The sequence below is a fragment of the Penicillium angulare genome, assembly GCF_028827245.1.
Source record: "Penicillium angulare strain IBT 27051 chromosome Unknown utg000003l_segment0_segment0, whole genome shotgun sequence".
Classification (NCBI taxonomy): domain Eukaryota; kingdom Fungi; phylum Ascomycota; class Eurotiomycetes; order Eurotiales; family Aspergillaceae; genus Penicillium; species Penicillium angulare.
Window position 1 is genome coordinate 4,828,554 of NW_026623162.1, and position 25,545 is coordinate 4,854,098.

At 45.2% G+C, this 25,545-nt stretch overlaps 10 protein-coding genes across 10 annotated transcripts; 4 read left to right on the top strand and 6 right to left on the bottom strand.

Annotated features, from left to right (window-relative positions):
- Positions 1-1,899: 1,899 nt before the first annotated feature.
- On the bottom strand, positions 1,900-2,436 carry N7478_003834 (uncharacterized protein; the record flags this gene model as incomplete). The annotated part of the gene is made up of 4 exons (XM_056920048.1): positions 1,900-1,953; positions 2,014-2,160; positions 2,229-2,355; positions 2,399-2,436. The coding sequence occupies 4 exons, from the start codon at positions 2,434-2,436 to the stop codon at positions 1,900-1,902; spliced, it is 366 nt and encodes a 121-aa protein (XP_056783206.1).
- Positions 2,437-4,005: 1,569 nt separating this feature from the next.
- On the bottom strand, positions 4,006-5,155 carry N7478_003835 (uncharacterized protein; the record flags this gene model as incomplete). The annotated part of the gene is made up of 3 exons (XM_056920049.1): positions 4,006-4,173; positions 4,229-4,697; positions 4,749-5,155. 3 exons carry the CDS (start codon positions 5,153-5,155, stop codon positions 4,006-4,008), a joined length of 1,044 nt encoding a protein of 347 aa, XP_056783207.1.
- A 2,478-nt stretch (positions 5,156-7,633) lies between these two features.
- N7478_003836 (DUF3716 domain-containing protein) lies at positions 7,634-8,272 on the bottom strand (the record flags this gene model as incomplete). The annotated part of the gene is made up of 1 exon (XM_056920050.1): positions 7,634-8,272. One exon carries the CDS (start codon positions 8,270-8,272, stop codon positions 7,634-7,636), a length of 639 nt encoding a protein of 212 aa, XP_056783208.1.
- Positions 8,273-9,692: 1,420 nt separating this feature from the next.
- On the bottom strand, positions 9,693-11,069 carry N7478_003837 (uncharacterized protein; the record flags this gene model as incomplete). The annotated part of the gene is made up of 1 exon (XM_056920051.1): positions 9,693-11,069. The coding sequence occupies one exon, from the start codon at positions 11,067-11,069 to the stop codon at positions 9,693-9,695; it is 1,377 nt and encodes a 458-aa protein (XP_056783209.1).
- Positions 11,070-12,056: 987 nt separating this feature from the next.
- Positions 12,057-14,069, top strand: N7478_003838 (uncharacterized protein; the record flags this gene model as incomplete). Its single annotated transcript, XM_056920052.1, has 1 exon — positions 12,057-14,069. The coding sequence occupies one exon, from the start codon at positions 12,057-12,059 to the stop codon at positions 14,067-14,069; it is 2,013 nt and encodes a 670-aa protein (XP_056783210.1).
- An 818-nt stretch (positions 14,070-14,887) lies between these two features.
- On the top strand, positions 14,888-15,229 carry N7478_003839 (uncharacterized protein; the record flags this gene model as incomplete). Its single annotated transcript, XM_056920053.1, has 3 exons — positions 14,888-14,902; positions 14,960-15,143; positions 15,213-15,229. 3 exons carry the CDS (start codon positions 14,888-14,890, stop codon positions 15,227-15,229), a joined length of 216 nt encoding a protein of 71 aa, XP_056783211.1.
- Positions 15,230-16,072: 843 nt separating this feature from the next.
- On the top strand, positions 16,073-18,444 carry N7478_003840 (uncharacterized protein; the record flags this gene model as incomplete). The annotated part of the gene is made up of 5 exons (XM_056920054.1): positions 16,073-16,086; positions 16,146-16,241; positions 16,354-16,869; positions 16,927-18,074; positions 18,125-18,444. 5 exons carry the CDS (start codon positions 16,073-16,075, stop codon positions 18,442-18,444), a joined length of 2,094 nt encoding a protein of 697 aa, XP_056783212.1.
- Positions 18,445-19,313: 869 nt separating this feature from the next.
- Positions 19,314-20,920, bottom strand: N7478_003841 (putative exo-polygalacturonase; the record flags this gene model as incomplete). Its single annotated transcript, XM_056920055.1, has 6 exons — positions 19,314-19,675; positions 19,724-19,793; positions 19,850-20,091; positions 20,151-20,230; positions 20,296-20,561; positions 20,654-20,920. 6 exons carry the CDS (start codon positions 20,918-20,920, stop codon positions 19,314-19,316), a joined length of 1,287 nt encoding a protein of 428 aa, XP_056783213.1.
- Positions 20,921-21,997: 1,077 nt separating this feature from the next.
- N7478_003842 (glutathione S-transferase family protein) lies at positions 21,998-22,789 on the bottom strand (the record flags this gene model as incomplete). The annotated part of the gene is made up of 3 exons (XM_056920056.1): positions 21,998-22,339; positions 22,411-22,514; positions 22,585-22,789. The coding sequence occupies 3 exons, from the start codon at positions 22,787-22,789 to the stop codon at positions 21,998-22,000; spliced, it is 651 nt and encodes a 216-aa protein (XP_056783214.1).
- Positions 22,790-23,701: 912 nt separating this feature from the next.
- Positions 23,702-25,291, top strand: N7478_003843 (uncharacterized protein; the record flags this gene model as incomplete). The annotated part of the gene is given in 2 exon segments (XM_056920057.1): positions 23,702-24,174; positions 24,190-25,291. The coding sequence occupies 2 exon segments, from the start codon at positions 23,702-23,704 to the stop codon at positions 25,289-25,291; spliced, it is 1,575 nt and encodes a 524-aa protein (XP_056783215.1).
- Positions 25,292-25,545: the final 254 nt, after the last annotated feature.

The following is a 25,545-nucleotide window of genomic DNA, read 5'->3' on the forward strand; positions in this document are numbered from 1 at the left end:
TCCTACACCAGTAGTAGGAGAGAATATAGTATAGTAACTATAAATTAATATAATAAATATACCTAAATCTATCTAAATAAGTCTAAAGTACTATAGTAAATATAAGATATAAAGTAGATAATCAAGCCCAAGAAAATTAAAGAATATAATATAAGCAAGTAAGCTAGAGCAAATCTACCTTAAACGGCTGGGGTCTACCTTAATAGTAAAGCGCTAGAAGCGTAGTAGTCCGAGCCAATAGGTAAAGTTAATTATAGCAAGGGTAATAGCAAAATAAGACATATAGTTAAGAGAAATATTTAGGTCAAGAATAGGTCTTTCTAGACACAGCTCGATTTCATAGGCCTACAAATATACTAGTCCTAAAGAGGTAATTTCAGCTCCGCCGTTACTGCACGATACGTGATAACCAACTACACCATTCGGCCATTTGATTAGTTGAAACTTTGGATCATGAGTACATGTAGACTCCGGTAATGCAAGCTGTAGATTTGGAGCTCCGATCGCTCTTTCATGCGCCACAAGATGGAATCCATTGAAGCAAGACGCTCCACCATATTTCAAAGCGAATGGGCAATTAAAAAGAGAAAGAAATCCTTCTCAACAGTTCCTGAATCCAAGCGTCGATATTAACTCCTATAATAAGCACCTGGGCAGGCCCGGGTAAAACACCATGTTACAAGCCGGTAAATCAGCCTTCTGTCGATCCCGGTACTAGGTCTTACTACATATTGATGTATTATGTAGGCCTTCGCGTGCACCCTAGAATTCGCTCTATTTGTAGGTGGGGCTCTCTGATAAACATATTCCATCAGGCATATTATTTGTTTAACTGGTGATAGGGCATCACATTGGAATACATTATTGGATTAACCATGTCAGGCTTAATTGGCTCGTACTTTGCTGTCTACAAAAAAGAAACCAATCTAATGATCGTGGCGACCCTCAATCAAATCCTTCGCGACGACCTTTCTACATTCCTCCAACGCCCTCAACTGTCCGGCAGACATTCCAAGCTACCATTGATTACAATACTTGTTCCTTCGACCCCCTCATATGTCTGTACCTAGCATGTCGTGGCGTTGGGCCAGTCCTGTTCGGTCTGCTCAGCATGTGACTTGGAGGCTCAGCGCTGCAGAAGAGTGAGACTGCATTCTCCTTCTCCCTTCGTTTTCCTCAATCTAAACTGTCCATCTCTACTCTATTGTCCAAATCACGCCCGGAACTTCTGCCTATCGCTCGGTGTCCTTACACTCATGTCCCACGCGATTCCGGTGTCGCGCTTTGAAGTATCCCAGGTGATACGACCAAGCAGTTTAATACAGCTGATTATAGTACACGGTACACACACCGCTTGTTCCTCATTTGGAAGTACAGACCGAGCAACGGATTGGTCCGAGAGTGGGAGGTGCCTACAGGCTACATGTACGAAGTTGAGCTTCCCTCTCCCTCTTCCTCTTTTCTTCAACGTTGTTATTAGTTGTTTTTGCACCCATTCTCCATTCCGGTAGAGAAGTAGGCACCCTATCACAGAGTGTGACAGAAAAAGAAGAGAGGAATTGATATGTGGGCGAACAAGACGCGTCAAGATAAGTAATTTCCAGAGCCTCTGTTATGTACAAGGATAACGCCAAGGGAAGCTCTTGGTAAGTATGCCCTTGTGAGATTGCGTTATATCTACTTTGGAGTTATCTCGAACTACCGATACCGACAGATATCTCTTTTCAAGCTGTTAAAAATAAATCCCTTTCATGCCATCCAGATCGTATCTATCGCCCATTGCACATCATTATCCATCATGCGGATTCAAGAAGGCCGGAAAATGTAAATAACAAGAGGGAGTAGCTAGTAGTCGAAGCCATTCCGTAGGGGCTCCGGTGACGCTTGAGCTTTTTGAAACTAATTAAGCAGCTCGATTTGTCGATGGGTAGCGCCCTTATGCTCACGGATATGCTGCTCCAAATTAAAGACCACAGTGTGAAGAGCATATTATTGTTTGTTTTCCTGACGCACGAGCCGAGTAAACTCCTTGTTGTTGGCCTCATCTACCGCGTCAACAAGGTCATCGAAAATGGCATGGTACTCTTCGATAGCAGCAATAATCTCGAGAGCGTCGTTACTGAGGACGATATGTGCCTGGCGGGTGTTAACGTAGACGCTCTGATTAAATCAAGCCCTGAAATCTTGGCAGTGAGAGTTTTGCTTCGCAAACCCCGTCTGCGACGCACGTTACTAAAATCGAATTCCTTATTCGCACTTGCCCAGCGGCCTGGGGGCTTAATGAGTGTGCCATCGGAGAGAGCTCCTAGTTCCCCCGGGAACTTTGATGGTGCTGAATTGAGAATTGCATCAGAGCTAAGTAATAAATCAGTGTGTCTCTTTAAGGGGGGTAACTAACTGATTCGTCAAAGGTACAAACTTGCGAAGAGTGGGCATGCTGGTTTGACGGTGAGAAATGAAAGGAGTAGAAAGCGGTTGCCGGTAGCTAGTAAAGAAGAAGGCGAGAAGAAGAAAGAAGAAAAGATTACTTGCCTGGCGAGATATGAGAATAGCAGTAATTGATTATTCGTAGATGTAGGAGGGGTGAAGGCGTAGAGATTAGAAAAGGTGAGTGAAAATGATGAGTTGGAATGTGAAGGGAGAGGTTGAGCAGACGCGTTGGTTCTTATAGTGAGCCGAAACCGCCATCAAAGCACGTGAAAGCTCCAGGCTCCAGGCTGGAAAGTCATCTCTTCAATCATGGCTATTTTAACAGCACAGAAGATACACTCTACCTAATTCTAGATCTGTACGTTTCTAGCATTCTGGAGTGGACAGAATATCTCTCTCTTTTTATAGAACAATGTATGGAATGTTATCAACTATCGTCGGGAACCAAGTGACATAGCGGCCTTTATACACCTAGTGGTTGCATGAACAAGCTTGATCATCTGGCATTACACTACATGGCCGATGGTCGAGCATGCTATGAAGCCCCATGTAATTACGTCGGAATTCGCGTCGAGCTCATCAACAACATTTCCCGCCACGTCATGAATAGAATCAATTTTGTTGAGAAGAATTTCGTCAAAATTGGGATGTTTCTTTGACCTAGGAGCTTGAAATTACGGGTTGAATTGCACTGACATGCCCCTTGTCCCAACGGAAATTGGCACAAACTTTCAGATCTGGACTCCCAATTAGCCGAGAATGGCGCTAACCAACGTCGACATCCTGGGCATCCTAATTCTCCGCCATAAGGTATCCGATGCATGAAATGAGGGCAGGTCTGATTTTGAGGTATTTTTGCCCAGAGCGCATTGAAACTATCTCGCGTCACGGCAGGGTCATTGCGAACTTGAGAAACACGCTGCAGCTCCATAGTAGCTAGCCCTTTGAATGGTATGTTCCTGATTTTATCACCTCGATGGCAAGATCCAAAATGACGCTCGTTGATGTGGCGAGCACAGAATTCAGAGCCAGTTGGCTCGATCTTCGTTGGTACTGCTGGTAGGAGTAAAGGCGTCCGAGTTGAAGGCCGTCTAGGGCTTGATCTTCACTGGCAATGGTTAAGATAGTACTTTTAAGTCAGAGTTACAGGTCAGAATCTTGGAACTTATCGATAATTATTGGAAAGCTCGATAAATCGGGCGATAATCGTGTATATGTGACGAAGAAGGGTTGTTGAGGAGGAAACAAAGTGAATACGTGACGTGAAAGATAGGAGCGGCGCGACGGGACACAGCTGCCAAAAGGTCAAACTCAACTGGAAGAGTCAATTCTTAGTATATGAAGTATTGATCCTGCTCAAAATTGTAGATACCCATTGAAAAATAAATGAGTATTTATTCTTCTAAACTGTTACAGACGGTAACCCCTGCAACATAGACCGAATTTACTAGCTAAGGAGCTTTGAAGTTGGAATGGCACAAACATCCCAGTCTACATTGACAGACTTAGCAAAGCGGCGCTCCGCATTAGCAAGCATTTGAAAATTGAATAAAAAGTCGGCAGGCCTGTGAAGAATTAGGCATCTTCATCATAAGGTGGCAGGTATTGTTCCTCCGCAAACAGCTCCACCAAATGATATCTGCGATGCGCCGTACAAAGCATAATCCATCCTCGGGTGAAGTTCTCAACTGACTGGAGCAAGAATGAGTTATTACCAAACAGTTGGTACACCGATTTCAGTAACTAGAACCCACATGTTAGCATGCTTGTGGCACTGGGGTTCGGCAGCTGTTCTTACCCTAGGTGTATAGCTGGTCAGATACTTCAAGACGTCCAAGTGCTGTACCTCATGTGTATCGGCAAAGTTGGCAACAAAATTCCCCTTTTCGTCATCAAGACAGAACTCCTTGTAGTAAGACAAGATATCATTTGTGAAATCGATGAAGAGAACTAACTCCTGGATTGCAGGAAAATATTGTATGACGTATTCGTCCTCCGGGAAGATGGCTTTTGGATAGAGAAGATGAATGAGGATTTCTGCACCCCCAACCTTTGTCCGGAGAAACATGGGCATAAGTCGGGACTCTGCAGAGAATTTGAAGCTGGATTGTTCCATCTTGTGCTCAATAATGCGACCGTTGACATAATCAATTAAGGACTTGGTGATTGCGGAGTGGCAGTAGGGTCCGTAATAAAAGGCAAGATTGCGAAGATGAGTATCGAATCCGTTTAGTAGAGTATTATTGTGAGATTTGTTAAGGACAGAACTAGGCATATTAGTATATCAATACTTCATTCGTGGGAAGTCTGAGCCTTACTTTTGGCCGAATGCCTGGAGATCACTCATGAAATCTTCAGCTACATCGTCGACGAGGAACATGTATAGAAATTGGATGGCACATAGAACTCTGATTTCGAAAGGGAGGGCCGTGTATGCCTGATGGGTAAAAGTCACAGAAAGCTTGAGCGTTTTCTGGACTGACTTTTCCATCTTAGGTCCCAAGTCTAGGCTTTTGAAATGTTCCCACACAGCAACTGCCATTTGATGGTCCTTGATGAAGGGGCTACTGCGATCGAAATTGGTTTCTTCAAGGAATTTTCGAATTAGAGATTTGACTTGATCTGTTTGAGCCATTCCCTTGATAATAGCCGTCCCATCGTTGCCAGTAGACTTAGTTGGCAGGCCATGATAGCCAAGTTTACTCTCCGCGAGGGTAGGGTCCATTTCAAATAAACGACAAAGAGATACTGGAAAGTCGATAGGAGAGGTAGGAAACGAATGAGAAGACGTTTCCAAGAATTGGCAAAAAGATCATCATTTATACTCCATCTTACCTTGCCATTTCTTCACATCTCCTTTGCAAAATGGTGGATACAAAGTCGGCAATGGATTCGTGGCCAATTCATCACATGAAATCCTGTAGCTCCACCAGACTCCATCCACTATGTCTTCTTAAAGCCTTCTTAAGCAGATCTACAGAATAGGCCGTTGCAAACTCAAAATTTCGACTTGACAAGGTACACTCATGGTAGGATGCCAAGCTTATTGACCCACTATTTTGGGTCCGTCGGCTCCACTAAATGTCAATCGGCTTGTCTAGATATCCAAGATGGGAACTACTGCGACGAACCCACCCACGTGCAGCAGTTTGCAGATAGAAAAATACAAAAGAGGTATAAGTTACTTCACTAGTGCTTGTTTATCTCATATACAGAATGCTTGACTTACTCAGCTTACACCGGCAGGTCGAGCGCATCACCTGTTGCAGTATCTGTGCCGAGCAATGGATATCTGGGATACCATGCATATACATTATATTGAAGAGATGTCTCACAGAGTGAATATTTATTCTTATTTTGTTCCAGCCATGCAATATTACCGTTATATGCGATGTAAGATGAGGTCATTTGAGCAGCCTCGGCTGCATGGTGGAGAGGTTAGTAGATGCAAGTAATACGCCTATTGCTCTACATCTGGGCAATCTGCAACTTTTATAACCATCAGCACAAAATCCCTCATGAGAAAAGCGATTCCTGGCTATTCTCTACAGAAATAACATAGAAATCAGGTTTTGAGGAATTGGCCCCCAAAAAAAACCTCGCAGTATCCATACCTGAGGCTAACTATGTCTGTGGCTAGTGTAGGGTATTCTCGTAACATGTAATATAAACCCTTTCGTGTAAGTCAATTCTCACATACTGATTTATGATAGATCGCTGTATATTCAGGTATGAATTACAGCCACATATCCTTTTGCGCAGAAGCGGATATTGTGCAACATGATGCAAGCCATGGTGGATACGAAGCTTCGAATAAATTCCCATCTAACAGATGATCGACAAAAAGGTTTGAAGAGATTGAGATTCTGCAAGCCACAAGTTTCAATTCTGTTATCTTTAATCGCTGTGATTCTTGCTGACTGTATCAAAAGATACACATCAACAATCTGCAAAGGAAATTATTTGAGAACTTGAGGTTGATTGAATTGGGACGCACTTTATAAGTATTGGTTTTTGTGGACGGATGGTGGGGCTCACCGCGTAGGTAACCCACACATCCTCTATCATCTCTCTCTCCGTAGACTAGATAATAATATCATCATCTCTCTGTGATCGTTCCAATAGCTTCCTCTATAGAATTTTATTCGGCATGTTTCACAAGGTCTTCCTATCAGTATGGCAATGATGTGCGCATGGAATAAATTATCTATCTCACATTGAAATTGTGAAGAAATGACAATACCAACGTTGCAGCTGGAGTGGACCCGTGGACAGTTTGCTCCTCAACGGACTGATGGGCCGCCCCTGGGGCCGAATAGCCAAACGGCACATCCAGGTCCACCTTCGTACATCAATTCATGCAAACGGTTCCACTGTAAATCCTTTGCGTCGCTCGCTTAAATCCGTTGATATTCTGAGTAAAGTTAGGACCGTTGAGCCTATGATTCGTGGCATTTGTTACAATTCCGACTTCCAATTCGGTAGTTATACCTGAGATAAGTCTTCCAAGTTCGTCGAAGAAATGCTTTGTATTGGCTTATTGTGTTAGAGGATAGTGATGCTACATTTTTGTATGTAGGCCTCAACCGATGGAGCCATAAATGGTGGCAGTTAACGGTGGGTGAGAACTAGGCCTAAATAGAATAGGATCTGCATGGGCACTTGCAATGACTCTGGAGTCTCTTTCTACGGAATCTTTCGGTGTTGAATTTACAATGGTGCAATGTATGTGAGGAATGTGAGGATTTATTCTTAACTATCTTGAACGGCCCCATGACGAGTTCCTTTGATAAACCTGTACTTCTCGAAAGACATACCGGTTCGTTAAACAAGTTCCTCAATTCAATCTCCAGTCAATCTCCTCCGATAAATTCCTTTCAGTGAATTTCTTCCGATCCATTCCTCACTTTTTTCTTTAGTAAATCGTTTCCAGAAAATCATACTGGGCAAATCTCTTCCCCTAAATCTCCCTCCAGGAATCCCCAGTGGACTATCCAGCTTGGACTCCCTAGCCAGGACAACCAGACTGAGAATTAAAAGACTCATATAGATTACAATGTATAGATTACAGGGATAAAACGCAGAGATTTGTACGCATTCACATAATTCAAAGGATATCTCATCCATCTTCTTCAAATTAATATTCCCTAACTTCAACTCAAGACTCTGGACTCTCGTATATCAATTCCAGCCGGGGTTAGAATCACTTGATACGACGCCTTTTAGCGTTTCCTACTCGCTCGGCCTCATTTTCAACCTCGAGAGCCTCTTGCAGCAATGAAGTAAGCTCGCTGCAAGATTGAACCAGAGATTGCAGGTTCTTTGTCACCTCTCGGTCATTCTTCCGGGATTGTTCCATACTGGAGACCATCTTCACCGTCGATTCGGTTGGTCCAGGGCTTGAAACCAGAAGTTCTGTTGCAGCTTCATAAGTCTCTTCCATATCTGTAGATGATGCGTCAAGAGACTCTGTCAACCTGGAAACTGCAGAAGCGACTTCGTTGAATTTTGCGGAAAGAACTAAAACGGGGAAAGGCTCGGGCTTTTGCAGAGCGTTTGTTGGCGGGGCATGGTAGGAGTCACAATCCTTGTCATTCTTGTTCCAGTGACAGCCAGCACAGACTGTCAGGGAAGGAATGCCCTCGATACGGACGCATAGGCCAAAAGGGCCCAGAGTCCTCTTGCAGCGGGAGCATGCACATTCTTTTAGGTCCATTTCCTCTCCAACGACAAAAAGAACTGCGGATTCTACCCTCGCCGAGTTCTCTTTAGTCCCCCACATCACGCTCTCGACCGTCCAGTTGAGTCCTGTCATCATAAGCACCTCCCGAATCAACGGCATCTCCACCAGCTTTTCCAGAGCGGGTGTTCGGGGAGCATTGCCGCGGTGATCGGCAATATAATTGCGTGTGTGGATTTAAGCAGCCCATTCTTCCGGGGGAGTCGCGTCAGTCCCGCATCAGACAACGGTGGGGTAGGCAGACGATCTATATTGCTTGGTTTTGCGGTCCTGGTCGGGTCTAGGTTGTAGTTAGTATTGATGCCTCGAGAACAATAGAATATATTAACGGTACCGATTGACAGGGGTCATTTTGACGAGTGTTTTGATACAGTTGGATGAAGCCTGCGTGTGGTAGGCAGAAGGATAGACAGAGGGATAGGACTAACTTGAAGATGTGAGAGAAACAAGACGGGTATAATTAGCCTCACAGGCAGAGCTCCGCATCATGACCTTCTCTCAATTTTTTGTTCTAACTCCTTCAACAACCTTCTTGCGTCCCAACTCATCCTTTGCATCGCATATCTTGTATTTTATATTCAACATCTTACATCCCAACCTTGCATCAACATCTCAGATTTATACTTCAGCCGCCCACATCCACACATCATACCCAAAATGAGCGACTAACTAAATTCTTTTGCATCAAACAGAACCCAATCTACAAGACCCCTTTTTGGGAAGAATGAAGACCTAGAACCTGGATTCTGGACCCAGAGGGCCCAAGAGAATACATGGTGAACCCATAACCTACGATGGTCAAAACGGGCAGAACTTATTATCTCCTTGGCGCTACATCCGATCATCCGAGAGCCTACCCTAAATCAACAAAAGCGAAACATCCTAACGGCGAGCAGTTCTTGGATCTGATCGACAAACGGAAGGAGAATATAAAGGCTATTCAAATCCAAAACGGCGAAAGGAGACTGCCCGGGTGAGAGGCCTGTGAATTTTGTCAAGCTGGCAATGTAATGTTTTCATCCTGTGCTGTATTCGTCAACCCAGATGGGACATTTACTCAGTGCGCAAACTGCCACTGGGCTCCCGACAAACCCCAGTGCACGATACATCCTTGCCATCTAGAAAAGGTTGAACAACGCGACAAGGAAACCCCCCGTTATAGGGTTCCGTCGTTGATCATCATTTCTATTCACCTGCCTCTCTTGACTACCCTCGCCATCTTTTGTTCCTGTTTCGCCTTTAAGCGCAAAGCAGACTGAATTAAATGCGGCCACGGTTTGAAGTTCAGCAATACCTTTCTAGATACGTCCCAAGACGTCTTTCCAATGGTCTTTCTGCATGCTTTTCCAGAGATTCTGTCCAAAGATTTTTCTATGTGTCTTTCTCAATGTCCTTTCAAAAGTCCATTCGCAAATGTAATTTACTACCCATTCAATCAAGAGAGAGATATCTATACTGATACTATATCGATAAAGTGTAATTTGCTATCTTAGAATTGATACTCTAGTAAAGCAATATCCTTTTAAGAGTGAATGAAACGGCCCTCCTTCGCAAGCCAAGATGCCATAAAGTCATAGGTTGTAGTCATCGTGTTCCCGAATTCTCCGGGATAAGATTCACAGGCCACACATGTGTAGATGAGATGAGTCGCACCCTCAACAAACGCAATAGCTGTATCGTTTCCTGGGGCATTCATGTGAATTTTCTCTGCATTGAGATATTCCCAGTGTCCGGTCATACCCATGTTCAATAACGGTACTTTCACACCCTTGATTGAGCTGGAGGGTGAGAAATGATTGGAATCAAAGTCAATACCCTTAAAGCCATCCGCCAGTATATCGAAATCTTCTGTAGCGTGGATAGCGAATGTCGACAAAAATCTTCTAATTGTTGTTTTGAGAGCTCCGTTGATGTATTGATTGGCGACGCTGGCGAAGTTCGTAGGTACACGCACCGAAGGGACTCTCTGCACTGTGATGTTACCCCCTTTATGGAGCAGTGGCCAGGCATGAGTTGTGTGAGCCAAGTATCTGGTATCTTGAGCAAAGAACTTGTTGCTAGTGACTCCATATGCCATATCGTTCACATAGAACTGCTCATCATCGGTCATACCGGCAGTTCCATTCTCGATAGCAGCCAAGCGACCCTTGGCATATTCTATAACGTCGTTGTTTCTCTTCACAACACCGGCTTGATATAGTTGCTTGAAATCGGAGGTGTAGTTGGAAATAGATCCGTTGACAAATCCATTTGCCGGGTTGAAAAGATTGAGACTCTCGTTGATAGTTGAACCATGCGGGCCAGTTAAGGCTGGGTTGAGACTGAGCAAAGGCATGGAACCAAGGCCATAGTTCGCATCAATCAAGATAATTCCATCAGCAGGGTGCATTCCGTCCAGTGCACTTCCACACTTGTGAATCTTTTCCTCGCCTGAGCAAGCAGAAGCGCCATTCTCAGCAATATTTTGGTACGCAGCCATCATGGCACCACCACCACTGTGTCCAAACAGTACAACTTTATCAATACCAGTTAAGTTGCGCAGATACTGCATGCCCACGTCAACCTGTAGGATCTCGTCTTCGAAATAGATATCGGACATTGGCCCCGTCTTATCGGCTGCATTGTTGGCGCAGAACACGGTGAAGCCTCTTTCCGCAAGTTGAGTACAAGCAGAGAAGGACATGTAGTCACTTTCTGCATGCATCACATATACTGCAACTCTTGATCGAGGACTGTGCTTTGCAGGACGGTGGACACCCCCGACGACGCCATTTGCGTTGTCGAACACTGTGGCTGCCGGGAGGGCAGGGGCAGTGCCAGTTGCTCCAGCATAAGCAGAGGCGCTTAAGGTACATAGAACGGATATGACCGCGCTTGTGGCTTGGTTGAAGCCAACCATTTTGACGTGCTGTGGATGCTAAGGTGAACTTTGCAGGAAAAGGTGCTTTTCAATTTGAGGATCGTCACTGATGAGTTTCCGAACTTGAAGGCCTTAACTAGTACTATTTATATTCGTAGAATAAACAGGTCTCCCCCGTTTCCTCCCTAGTACCCCACGATATCTACGCCCGAAAAGGTGGAGTCAAAATATGAACGTACGCGCAATATAAATTATTAGTGCAATCCTGCTTCTCTACTAAAACCAGATAACTGGAGTATGACGATGTTCACTGATTGATCCCTTGGTAGAATTGAAGATTCTCTTGGCGGGAATACTATTACAGTAGTTAACTCCGAGGGGATCACCAGTGGGACCAACCCTTTATTGATCTGCGCCCGCGTGAAACGTAAGGTGTGTATGATCAGCCCTGTGCGGAATACAAAGTTCATTTTTTGTGAATATTGATTACGCATGCTGGGTCTAGGTTGGCTTTGGCTGATGACAGTCTTATCCCAAAACGGCAATCAATGCCGGCTCTACTGCACTCCGATCATAGGTTACATTCAATGACATATGATCTCAATCACAATGGATAAAGCAATTCTGCATAAATCTCCGGGTTTTGAGCCCCTGGTTATATCAAAAGCGAGTATATACCTGGATAAAATCCGAAGAAATACGGTGTTGATAGAACAATTTTTCGTCATTGTCAAGTTTTCGAAGTTGGTCATCTTAGCATCTCTTGCAGCCCTTATTAAGCCCGAATACGACCTAAGTATTTAACGAAATTAAATCTCCTTGGCACTTTACACTAGTGAGAACATGTACGAAGGGAGCGCTCAGGGCTCTATGCCCCGGTGGGGTATCGCTCTTATTGATAAATGCCCAGACACGGGAACCAGAGCCCTGCTGAATTTGTCTCACCACTATTTTGTTTCTATTTTGTTTTGTGAAAACTCACAGTAAAAAGCTCCTTTGACTGAGGTCCTAAGTTCAACCATCTCCATGCATTTTCGACCACTTGGGGCATTGGCGGCACTTGCCCTCTGTGTTGGAGAGGCCGCAGCCGCATGCCCGTACCAACACCAAATATCGGAATCCCTGCGCCGCAACGTCCACGAGTATCCAAGAACCCCCGAAGCGTCGGAAAAGAAGGGTATCTTCTATATGAACCGCATCTCCCCTGGAAACTCTCGTCTCTATATCGCCAACTCCGATGGCAGCAATGTCAAACCGCTTGAGAGCAACAGCACGGCTGGCTTTGATCTACATCCCTCGTGGTCTGCCAGTGGAGAATGGATTGTGTTCACAAGCGAACGACGCGCCGATGGGCAGGCTGACATCTACCGCATCAAGCCCGATGGTACGAATATTGAGCCTTTAGTCCACACTGATTCATTCGAAGATGCGGGAACGTTATCACCGGATGGCAATTACTTGGCCTATGTGTCTACATTTGGAAACTTCACCGCAAACATTTGGGTCAAGGATTTGAAGACCGGTAGCATGCGCAACTTGACAGACACAGCAGCCACACGGGGTGACCGCACAAGTCCCCAGGGGCATTTTCGGCCAGCCTGGTCGCCCGATTCACAATGGGTTGCCTTCAGCTCCGATCGCAACACTGATTGGACTGGTCATAGCAACGGAACTGGCTGGGAACATACTCAAACACTCTCAATTTATGTAATTCGGCGAGATGGCACTGATTTCCGCCGCGTTGTGAGTAAAGCTGGATACTCGCTAGGCACGCCCCAATGGTCACCGGATGGGAGCCGTATCCTTTTCAATGAAGTTCTTACTGAAGACACGTATAATTCGCACGGCATCTCAAACTCAGTGGCTTCTGTTACTGGCCAGATCTACAGCGTTGATTTTAAAACTGGTCGTGATCTTGTGCAACATACTTCGGGTATTGGCATGAAGGTTGGTCAACACTTTATCGGGAACAGCAGCAATATCGGTTATTTGATTAAGGGTGGAGACAATCAAGGTGTTCATTATACCGCACCTGATTCAATCCACAAGGCATTCAACTTCACCTATTTACGTGATCCTACTTGGTCACCAGATGGTACCAAGCTTGTTTTTGAGGTGTTGACATGGGATATCCGTGCGGCTGGCAAAAAGCTGTTCAACTTCGATGATGACTGGGAGTATCGCTTCATTGACACTTTCCCATTGATGAACAGCGCAACTGGGCGGATAGCAGTGACTGAGAAGCAACTGGGGAATTCATCAGTCGTTACGTCTAATGGCAAACTATCCGATAAAATTGATTCATTCGACGTGTACGATGTTTGGTCAAGCCGCAATGAGACCGACGAGGAATGGGTAACAACAGGTACTGGCGGTGCATTCCAACCAACATGGAACCAAGATGGATCCCAAATCGCAGTGGGCCTTGGTGTTTGGTTTTCTGGTCGTAACGAGGATCCGGGCACGATCTACTTGGCTAATGCGACCGGTGATGGATTTAAAGATATCACCAAAACACCAGCTAATCTCAATGCCGGCTTTCCATCATTCTCACCTAATGGCACTAAGCTTGTTTACCGGTTATGGGACGTGGTTAACAATTCCCCATTGGGTCTTCGGATTTTGGACCTCGCGACAAAGCAAACTACGAATTTGACTATGGGTTGGGATAATACGCCAGGTTGGTCACCGGACGGAGAGCGTATTGTTTTCACTCGTCAAGTCAATTGGACTGCGGAGTATGGCAGCCGTTGGTATTCCGACCGCTTCGATATTATGACTATTAAACCTGATGGAAGTGATTTGACTCGTGTCACTGATAGTTTGGCTAATGATGCGCATGCGGTATGGTCTTATGATGGTCGCATTCTTTGGAGTAGTGGCATGTACGGATTTCGTGACGAATGTGTTCTCTATGATGATACGTTCCAGCCATATGGGCAGATCATGGTGATGAATGCTGATGGGTCGAATAAGACTCTACTAACTGACAGCATGTGGGAAGACTCCATGCCCATGTACTATCCAAAACAAAATTAATCCTAGGTATTTTTACCTTGAAGGAGATTGCGATTCATGAATTTACATATGATTTAAATCGCGCAGATCATCGTCGGGTAGCTCAAGCACCTTTCCCTTGACATTAGTCATGTACAGGTCAGTATGTATAGAACAATTGCAATACCGGGGCAATTACAGCCAAAATATTACACGGCTCAGTCTTCTGTGCATTCAAGAGCCCGATTTTTACCATTCGCCTCTCACGTGCTCAATATGACGGCCTCTTTTTTCCATGCTTCCAAGCCTGGCAGGTGTCTATGGTGGCAATTTGCATCACTCGCATTCGCGTACTGACTCATTCTTCCCTGATTGTTTGGCTTACATATTATTTGGTCGCATTATGGCCAGTAGGTATATCCTTGGACTTTGCGGAGTGGAGTTGGTGACGCAGAGTCTAGTTAGTTCTCCTCAAGTATTGTAAAGCATCCCTGACGTCATCGACTCCCGATGATTCGAGAAGAGCACGGGCCACATGGTCCAGACACTGTAAATCCAACATGGCAATGTAGCGTTATTGATCAACACAGGAACAACTTTATCATATTCCAAGGTAGTTTTACCCCACAAGAACCGGTTGCTTGACCAGTGCGCCGGTTTGGGGTTAGACGCTAAACTTGGAACAATGGATGACGGCCTGTGATATCACAACACAGTCAATTACTATGCATCCATTAGTATATAAAGCCCTTGGTTTCAGCAACTTCAATGGTTACTTTTGAATTTGAAAATTATCCATTTACACACTTCAAATTTTATCACAACTTTCCACTCAACTCTTCCAAATCAAAATTTTCACCATGGAGACTGCCAAGGTAGACAACCACACTGTGTGACGTTCGACATCGACAATGACTAACAAAAGTATACAGAACGCCGCCAAGTACGTCTCCGAGACTGTCCAGGGCACCGGTGCCGAAGCCTCCAAGGAGACCAACAAGAATGTCGCAAAGGACAGCGATGCAAATGTCTCCACCCGTGCCAGCGCGGCAAAGGACGCACTTTTCGACAAGAAGGATGAGGCCTCTCATGACACCAAGGCCGATGTTCGCAAGGGTAAGTGAACCCCGACTTGAACTGTTCTACCATTCTAGGCGTATTGGGTAGTTATTAACAATTCTATAGAGCAGGTGAAGCACTAGATCGAAGGCGATCTATGACGTCATGATATTTGTTTCTTGGGTCAATATCTGTTACCATCATGGTATGGGCTTATACCACACTCATGTGTCTAGTTTAATGAAATACAATCCCATTACGATGCAAATGTATTCATTTGAAGGACCTTCTCCTGTTCCCGCCGTTTAGACCCCTCGATTGGCCAATGCTATTCTCAGAATCATTTTAGTCCCCACTTCCAGCATATGTGTATCAGATTTGGATTAATTGCTGCTGCTTGTGATTGGTCGGCCACAATTTCCGGTAAGCCCCCCGAGTCAAACAAAATTAGTTCGTTCCATGTGCAGTATGACCCCACCTTGGATCCTATGCGCCGTTGATGAACAGGCCCAGCGCCACCAATTCTTATTCTTCGGTCGCAGTCGTTCGCACTGGTTCGACCTTGGAACCACTCTCAACATCGCGATCTGATATCTGGCAGAGATGAGAAATTTGATTCAACTCATGAGAACCAATGGTCGTGGTGAAAGATGCAATGGAGCACTGGCTTCACAACGCGGGCCTATGGAAGGCGAGCATGTAGGCTGATCAATACCACTTGGAGTGTTTTGGGCTCCACTAGTTGGGATCCGCCCCTGTCGCAATTTCGAAAACCATATCCATCTGCTGTATCTGGCCCAATTGCGGCATACCCGCCCGACCTATGCCATTGCTTCATACCGCCAATACCGGCGTAACCGTCGGAACCGTGCGTGCCCCTCATTGACACTCTCGACTAAAAGTCCCTACGCTTGAATTTTTCGCACCATACCCACAACCATCTTCAGTGCACTATACATGGTCTCCAGCGTTTGTGAAATCGCATCATGTTCAAGAATAGGTACATAAATACACTGGTAATGAGTGACCAAGTATTCTAACTGTGCTGCCTGTGCCCAGAAACAATGACCGGAAACCGGATAAGGGGTTAATCAATAGATTCCAGGCGAATTTCTCTGGTATCATGAAAACTACCTCCGAATCAGTGCTCGATCGGTGTGTACATTCTTTGTTCCGTCCATGCCCTCGGCTTTGACCACTTCATATAAGTTGTGGATGTAGAGCTTTGGTTAAGGTTATATGCTAATATACTGGCGTGGTGGTCCAGATCTGTTAACCCCAAAGACTTGCAGCGCAATAATGCCACCCAGCTAACGCCAGAACTTCGCTTCACTCCTTTCCTCGACGACCAGTCTCTTCCAAATTCCACTGCGGACAGACGCTGGAACAAAAGTTTCGGAACCTTCAATACAGGACTTCATGGGTTCGCTGGCGATTTACATACCCCCACCTTGCAGTCCAACCTGTTGACGCCTGAAACGCTCCTGAATCACTATACAGATGCAGTCACTCCTTTGCATAGAAATAAGGTCGCAAAGGCTTCTGATCCATTCGATCTACAAAGTCTCGCGCCAGAAGTACATAATTACTTTTGTGAGGATGCAACATCCGCAAAACAACCCAACACTTTCGCTCAGCCTGATGCGGAGCAGGGATTATACAACGGAACCAATGGGGAGATACCTGTTGGAAACCTGGCTCTCAATGGACAGATCATGTCTGGACTTGTGGATGGGGAAAATATTCCAGATGTTGAGAAACTGACATTCAGCCACAACACCAAGTACGCTCTTATGTTTTAACATTTCAAGCTGAAAAGCCCCCACTCACCAGTTTCCAGTTTTCGGTACAAAGTCTCACTCACCACACCGACCGCGATGATCCAAGGTTCAAACGACATCCCCATAACTTACTTAAACAAGGGTCAAACATATCCTTTGACTATTATCGATTCTAAGCCCCCTTCAACGCAAAACGGATTAACACATTACCGAACCTCAATTCGCATAACCTTCGACACGACAGAACATACATCAAACCCCAACTCCTGCTGGAGCCTCTGGAAGGCAAGTTCGGCACAAGATATGTCGCGCAAAAGTCGAGTGATGAATGCAGTGGAACTAGCCAATCTAGGTCAGAATCAAGGTCAAACAAACAATTTCCATGTGGAAAAAACGTCGCTAGATGGGTTTTCTATTAAATGGTTTACGGATGCATCAGGAATACCAGCTTGCACGCTCGGAATTCGATTCAACTTTCTTTCGACAGATTTCAGCTATTCCAAGGGAGTCAAGGGGTCTCCTCTCAGACTTTTGGCCAAGACAGAAACTATCACTCCAGACATTCCTGAGCTCAGCTACTGCAAAGTTAAAGTATTTCGCGACCACGGTGCGGAACGCAAAATGTTCACGGACGTTTCTCAACTTAAACGAGCCATTGAGAAACGCAAGGAAGAGTATATCAAAGCTCTTAGTGGAGCAGGTGAAAATCTTGGCAAGCGAAAACGCGGCAGCCGAATCGTCGAAAATAATCAAGATGGAGCTGAACGAGCGGCAAACCTACAAAACGACCTAGATGCGGAGTTGGCAGACATGCATAGGGCATTTTCATCCAATTTACCAATCAGCGAATTCTGTCTGCCCGGCGACGTGCAGGATGATCCCGATCTGTTCCCAATTCAACTATCAGATGAGGAAACGCAAATCCCTCGCTCCATGCCACAGCCGGTTCTCAATAATTTGACACCACCTTCCACATTAGACAGCGAGTCAAGAACCAGCAATCTATCGCAGAGTCCAACGAATCAACGTACACCTAAATCCACCGGGAAGGCTGCCGCGCGTAGCAGCTCTTCAATTAAGGATACAAGTCCCACGGGTGACAATATCTCCTTTCAGAACGCATATATGAGTACAAGCGCCTCTACAGAACGCTTAGTTCCTAAAAAGAATGAAGCCGAAGGCGGCGAGTCGGGATCCGGAGATAAACGTGAGTTCCCCCGCCCTAAATAATTAAGCTATTTCTCACCATGTAACCAGCGACGTGTTTGTATATTCGCTTTCAAAATGGGGACAAATCCGATGATTTCCATACCGCTTTATTCTTACAGGAACGTACTGCGCAATGCTTGAAGATGATCATTTCGCAAAAGCGAAATTTCAGCGCCGATCTTGAAGTGGAATTGTACCAAGTCAAGGAAAATGGGCTGAAGGTACGAATTGATGACGATGTTGTCCAGCAAATTTCCAATGATCAGGCCATGTCGGCGGAGATTTCTGAGCCTCTTCCTTCGGATAATAGCACCCAAGGTGAAGGCATGCGCGCGCCCGGAACAATCGAAGTCAGACTATACTTTTAGATTACGCCAATCCTTGCCGGGCGATGGCCACTTTTGCATCAGCAAAAGGTCCCATAGGGCCGAGGGAATTGGAGTCTGCCAGCTCATACCAGATATTTCGAGTCATCAGCAACCAAGATTGATTTTCAGATTGGTTTGCGCCTCGTGGCCTGAGGGAAAGAACACATCTCAAAGATCTGTGCCAGTTTTCCTCCAACGGACCAAGCATTATTCATTATCACCCATGCAAGATATCGGGGCCGCATACCTCTGCCCAAGCGCATGACCTTCCTAAGCTCGCGGCTCGTCCTCTTTCAAACAAATCTGAAATTGACTGCCGTTGCTTGAAATATGTCGCTGTAGTTTCTGGCTAGGAACAATCCCAATGATGTTCTTCTGGGCCATAATGTGGCTAGGCAGAGCGAGTCTCGTACTGGAGTTTTCTTAGATGAAGAAGGCCCTTATAGCATCCGCAGTTTGATATGGCTTGAAGATGAAAGTCAATAATCTCACTAGGATAACTTACGAGGCTTTCTTAGTCATACAACCCAGCACATTCTAAAGTTAGTGACTATTGTTAAATAGAGTTAGAATCTGCGATTGACGTCATACTGTTTACAATCACATCCATAACTATCTGAACAAAATAAGGCCGAGACTTTCTGCCTGAACCCGCAATTGCATCATTTCTGTATCCTGGTTGCTGTTTCAACAATGATGTGAGCAACAATTGGCAGCTTATACATATAGCCCAAGAAAACTTGATTAAGTTGTTTGAATCAATTCCCAATCAAATCTGCGGCCTAGATATATGATGTAAATTGAAGCATTCTTCGTACCTTCACGGAAATTACTGTAAGAGGGAATGCAACAATAGTAGTGATCGACCACTAACAACCCCCGGTTGCGCTCGAGCCTACACAGGCAGCCCCGGTGCATTCAAAGCCGATTGGATTGACAACATTTCCACAAAGATACTGCTCGGCTTGGGTTCCATTGTCGAGTTGCAGGTTTGCTTCAAGAACAGTAATGTTAGTGCACGGTGCAACTGCACTGCACTGTAGACTGGTCACTTGTGTCGATTCACTGGTGCCAAAAAGCCGGTCGATCTCCACATTCTTAATCTGGAATTCAGAGTTCGTGCAGTTACCCACACCTGGTGCACCGGAGAAACGCGTGCATTGTGATATCGAAAAGGCGGCCCCTCGAAGTCCAGTTGCATTCAGATTCCGGACCTTCACATCGGATAGATCTACAAAAATGTTAGCAGCCTCTCAATTAAGGAAATAATACAACATACATCCCAGTCCTCCACCTCCTCCGTTAGGTGGGTATCCATTTTGATCGGCTGTCCATGTTTTCACGTAGAACTAGATGTATTATGTCAATCATTTCCCTATCTAATTTGTCTGTACGAGCCACTTACAGCATGTAGTGTGTTGTCGTAGTTGATGTTATCGACCGTTACTCTCTCGACCGTTTCGAATTGATCCTTATACTGCCCGATGCTGCCAATGGCAATGCCTAGTCCATTAAAGAACTTGCTATTTGTGATTTTTATATCAGTACTATTTGCTTTGAGCGCGATACTGTCGTCGCCGTTGTAGACAGTCCAATTATTGAAAGTGATATGAGATGATCGAATAGTGTCGGCACCATCGGTGTTCGCTAAGCAGAACTTTAATCAGTACTATCTTCTCAATAGAAAACATTTTCAGCACACTGACAGCTTTGAGCAATGTTCCCTGTGTTATTGACAAAAATGCTGTCGAGTAGCACATCTTGAGAGTAGATTATTGACATGGTCCTTCACGATAATTTTAGTTCCGAGAACTAGACATCACATATACATGAACCTGAGGTTGAACATACCACATCTGGCTTCTCAAAAATCTCAGCCCTCGAATAACAGAGTTTGTCAGATGGCTGAATGTCACAGCATGTGGACGGCCTGGATAATTGGAGGTATTTGGCTGCTCTCTGATCCATTGGTACCAGTAATCGCCGTTGCCGTCAAAGGTTCCCACGTCAAAGGCGTTGATACGAACGTCATCACCTCCAATGATGAAAGCTGTAGACTGGTTCTGATATCCAACGTCCATCGAGTTGTTCAACCAGTACACAATGTCTGTGCTCCACTGCGAGGGATCAAGTTTCAGCAATGCAAGCCGAGGTCCGCGGGATGCCAGTATAGGGTCACAGAAAATAATACCGTCACGCAAGCACATACCACGAGTCTCCCATGAATATCAATATCAACATCTTTAAGCCAGGAAACGTTCATAACCGAGTTGACGTAGTAGTCCTTAGGTTCAAAAATGACGGTGCCATGCTGTCCACACGTTTTGAAGGCATGCAATATTTGTGGGGCATCATCTGTCGCATTAGTTCCTCCACCTTGAACGACACAAGTCTTTCTCTGGCCATTGCCAGTGGCGTTAGTTAAATCCAGCAAACACGCTCCTATAGCAACAAGAGTTGAAGCGGGTGAACGCATGATGGGTAGCCTTTCGTGTATAAAACGTTAGATAGAACAACAGACTCAACTAATTATTCATGTGGTTGATGAGAGAAATCATGACATTTAATACGACTCATATTAATATTCACTGTACTGGCTATAAGAATAAGCGATCAAATTACGGTTAAGATCTACTGTCATTGCCCCCGCGGTCCAAGGCAAATGATGCGGGGAAGATAGATTTCGCACGAATTGGAATATATTCTCCGCGAAAATGAAATTTTTCGATAGAATGAGCTTCATTACCCCGGTTTACATCAAAATTTTCGGTATCATTTAACCCGAGGCTATCGGGGCCTTGAGCTCCAGGGGTTAAAGGGGGTGGGCGGAGTACCCTCCTGAGTCCTTACACCTACCTGGCTTCTCAAAAATTCCACCCCGCGAATAACAGATTTTGTCAGATCGCTAAATGTCACAGAAAGAGCGATTTAGCAGGTTAAATGAAACAATGCCAAACTCGATGATTTATTTGCTCTCATTTAATTTTCAGAAACAAAAAACTTGGACAGTAAGTCGTGTCAAATGTGTCTTTTTCGCGACTTTGGCAAACAGTTGGGTAGCCACGCGAGCTCCGAATGCAGCAAGACTCAGTTTACCTTCAATTTGCTTCTCGTGTTTTTGACTCTACGTACTACAAACGGCTGCAACTTGATGGTGGCCTTTGGATCATCGGGGGCTAAAAGACTCCGGGCAATGAATTTGGATGCACCATCCCACTGACACGCTATGGTCCCCGGCATGTATGGAGTTTTCAAAGTGAATCTACTATGAAGATAATGTTGATTATACTTGGCAATCATTCAAATTGTTTCCAGGGATTTTATCACCGGTGTGCTAAAGCCTTGTAAAAGATCTCAACATTAAGATTAAGCAAACATTGGAAGTCTATGACCAAAATACTGTTTTAGCTCATGTCAACCGCGCACTGGGCACTGGAGAACCTCCGGTGCGCATGATCTTTTATATATCCATGAGAAAGCATTTCACCAAACCTAAAACGGAGATTCATCATGGAAACGAACAATTGAACATTGAACGCCTCGCTACCTTTGCTCAATGAGAAGTGATCTTCTTCCAGGATTCTCTCGCCTTCAAGCCTTCCCACCACTTCTTGGTCGCTGGGTATTTGGCAAACAATTCTGCGGCACCCAAGCCTTCGACCATGACTCCATAGGGCAGGTGGTAGAGATCAGCGAGCGTCACTTTTTCTCCAGCGAGATAAGGCTGCTTTGAAAGGATACGTTCGTAACCCTCCAGCGTGATATCAAGTTGTGCCAGGAGAGCTTGTACGCGAGCCTCATCGGTGGCGCCAAGGCCTTTTCGCACCTTGAAGACCTTCTCAAAGGCAATTTGCGAAACGATTGGGTCGAAGTAAGACTGCTCAACAGAAAGAGCCTATTCCATTTTCGGTCCTGAATCAGAATACTACAGTCGGCAACCATATGGGCAATACTAGCTCTTCATACCTGTTGATATTTGGCATACGCCTTCAAGTCCGCAACAGAGGGTGACAAGTCGGTTCCCTGGGCAGCGAATTTGATAGCAATGTATTGAGCAATGGCTCTGCTTTCTGAATTCAGGGATATGGTTAACAACATCCGAACTAGATTAATCCGTAATTAGGTAGTGGTGCAACTTACCAAAGATCTGCAAATCGGCATCTGTGTCCTGGAAAACGGGAACTTTTCCAAACGGATGCAGTTCGTTGATGTATGCTTCAGATTTCTGCTCTCCCTTCGCCAGATCAACTGGGATGAACTCAACTTCTACCCCCTTCTCCTCGAGTACGATGCGCACCCGATTACTGCAGGTGGAGAGAGGGAATCCGTGTAATTTCAGAACCATTTTGCGTAATTTTTTGCGAAGCTTCTGAATTTAGATGATCAATAAATGGAGGGGCTAGGAGGAAGTAAGAACTTTAAATATAGAGTAAAGTGAGGGGCGGACAACTTGCATAGATGATGTGATTTATAAGTGGACGACACCGGAGCCACCGAAAGCCCGGAAGTATTCCGCGAGAGTGCCCCACAGCCCGACTGACCAGTTGGCTTCTACACAAATGGGTGAGGGACTTTGGAAGCACCACGTGCTTACGCGTTTCAAGTTACGCATGAAGGCCTACATTATCGGTCGAAATGAGGTATTTAAGGTTTTGGTGGCGAACAGTTCAAAGGTTCTCACTTGGTACCAACCCAAAGGTTATTTCTTAGCTACATATGGAATATTGACGATGAATTACTAAATCACCACTTATGACACTCTGAGTGATATTTAGGTGTCTACAACACCAATTTACGGCAAAATGTTGCCTTGACCCGCACCTCGCCTCGGGTCCATCACAAGGTCTATTCAGAAGCATTTAGCATCACATAAATACACCACATTTTCAGCAAACTCGTACAGTCAAGAATGAGAAAGGGAGTGTGTATGGATAGCTTGACAGATAATCTGGTCTTGACTCATGACGTGTCAAAGAAATGGCAGAAACATGTTAGTATACATGACTCACCATCTACGATCGCTTAAGCGATAGTTTTGACCCAGAATGATATTGATTCCAATTGGAAAGCAGAACCAAAACATACCCTGCATATTTCACCAGTCATTATCAGCGACTCACAGAAATAGGGCTATGGCCCCATGAGACTGTATGAGTGCGGGGACGGGCCACGTCTTAGCGCTTACATCCGTCACCCGGACCCTCCTAGTGTCTCTCATTTAATGACCATCCTTCTCTCTCCTTCGAAATTCCAAGATATGGAAGCTCACACAACCATTTCTGTATCAGACTCTGACAGCGATATTGTTCTGCTTGAGGCACGGGACATTCAAGATTTTAATCATGACAATACACTCCCACTATCGGCGATTGAGGTTGCCAAAATCATTAAATGGCTTCAGCCAACTCCATATGACTTCGAAAGAGGCGAATACTGCAGGCATAGCGCCTCGCATTTACTTGGGACCGGCAATTGGCTCACATCAACCCAAGTGTATCAGCAGTGGCACTCTGGTAAAAGTGGATTGCTATTAATCAAAGGCATACCAGGCTCAGGCAAATCAGTGATGGCTGCTTCTATAATCAAGCAATTGCAGGAGGAGAATCGTCCAGTGATTTACTTCTTCTTCCGACAGATCATCGAAGCTAACCACAAGCCCATTGCCGCGCTGCGAGACTGGCTATGCCAAGTTCTGGACTGCAGCTCTTCACTACAAGCCCAACTTCACAGGTACGTTACAAAAAGGCGATCGCTTGATGATCTGTCCCCGGACGATTTGTGGAGTGATCTCATAATGGCATTGGCCGATTTACCTAAGGTGTATTGTGTAATAGATGCTTTGGATGAGATGGATCTCGGAAATGAAGGCTTCCTGAACAGCTTGGTTGAGTTTGGGAAATGGCGTCCAAATAATGTCAAGGTTTTAATGACCTCGCGCCCAATAGCCCGCGTGGAGACATTGCTGAGGCCGTTTTCAATCCTACAACTTCGACTCGAAGAAAGTTTAGTGGATCTTGATATCGAATCATATGTTCAGCATAGGCTGCGTGGCTCGGGTGTCGCGGAAGAACATTGGAGTGCGATCCAAGAAGCGATTCCCGGTCGCGCAAATGGTATATTTCTTTACGCGAAGATGTCTTTGGATACCTTTCTCGAGCCTGGAGTGGGCGTGCAAGAGACTCTCAAGGCACTGCCAATGGATCTCAACGTTATGTATAATGAGCTTCTGCTAGAGCATGCGCGGCGATCGAATGTGCCCTCCGAGCTCCAAATCCTTATCCTTCAGTTTGTCACCCACGCCACACGCCCACTACGACTTCTCGAGCTTGCTGAGATGCTGAACACACACTCCGAACACAATCAGACCTTTAAAGAAACCAAAACCTTGGTCAGAACTGCATGCGGACCTCTCCTGGAAGTGTTACCCGATGAGACAGTCTCAGTCATTCATCATACGCTTACGGAATTTTTAAAGGGATACACCAGATCCAGAGCGCCGGAAGACTCGGGGTATCCAATATTTGAGGCCGGTCCCACAAATCTGAACCTTGCTATCGAATGTCTGCATTATATGCGGGCAGGATGTTTGGACAGCCTAGAACTTACAGAACCAAATTTCAAAAAGACTTTATCCCCACTCGGAGTCCGTGATCCAAAGAAAGAGAAAATACAAGAAGTACGATTACAATTCCCTTTCTTAGAATACGCCGCAAACAACTGGTACAAGCATGTCCACCTGGCAGAGGCATTGGATGAAGATATGGAATTCTTCCATGACACGCTTGATTCCCTCTTTACAGAGAAACACCGCTACAAAGCTTGGTTGTTTTGGTTTAGCCGGGCTTAAATTCGGACCACATTACACCCATTCACGTCGCTGCCCAGACTGGTCTAACTCGATTTGCTGAGCATGCTTTGTCCAAGTGTGTTTCATTAGCACAGAGTCTTCTATTTTGCCCATAAGCTGGGCAGCATCATACAATCATGGAAATGTTATTCGAGTGCTCGTGAATTATGGAGCTGACCCGGATGCTGAACTGAGTGAGGGACTAAAGCCAATGCATTTAGCCGCAAAGTCAAACCATGTGGATGCCGTCAAGT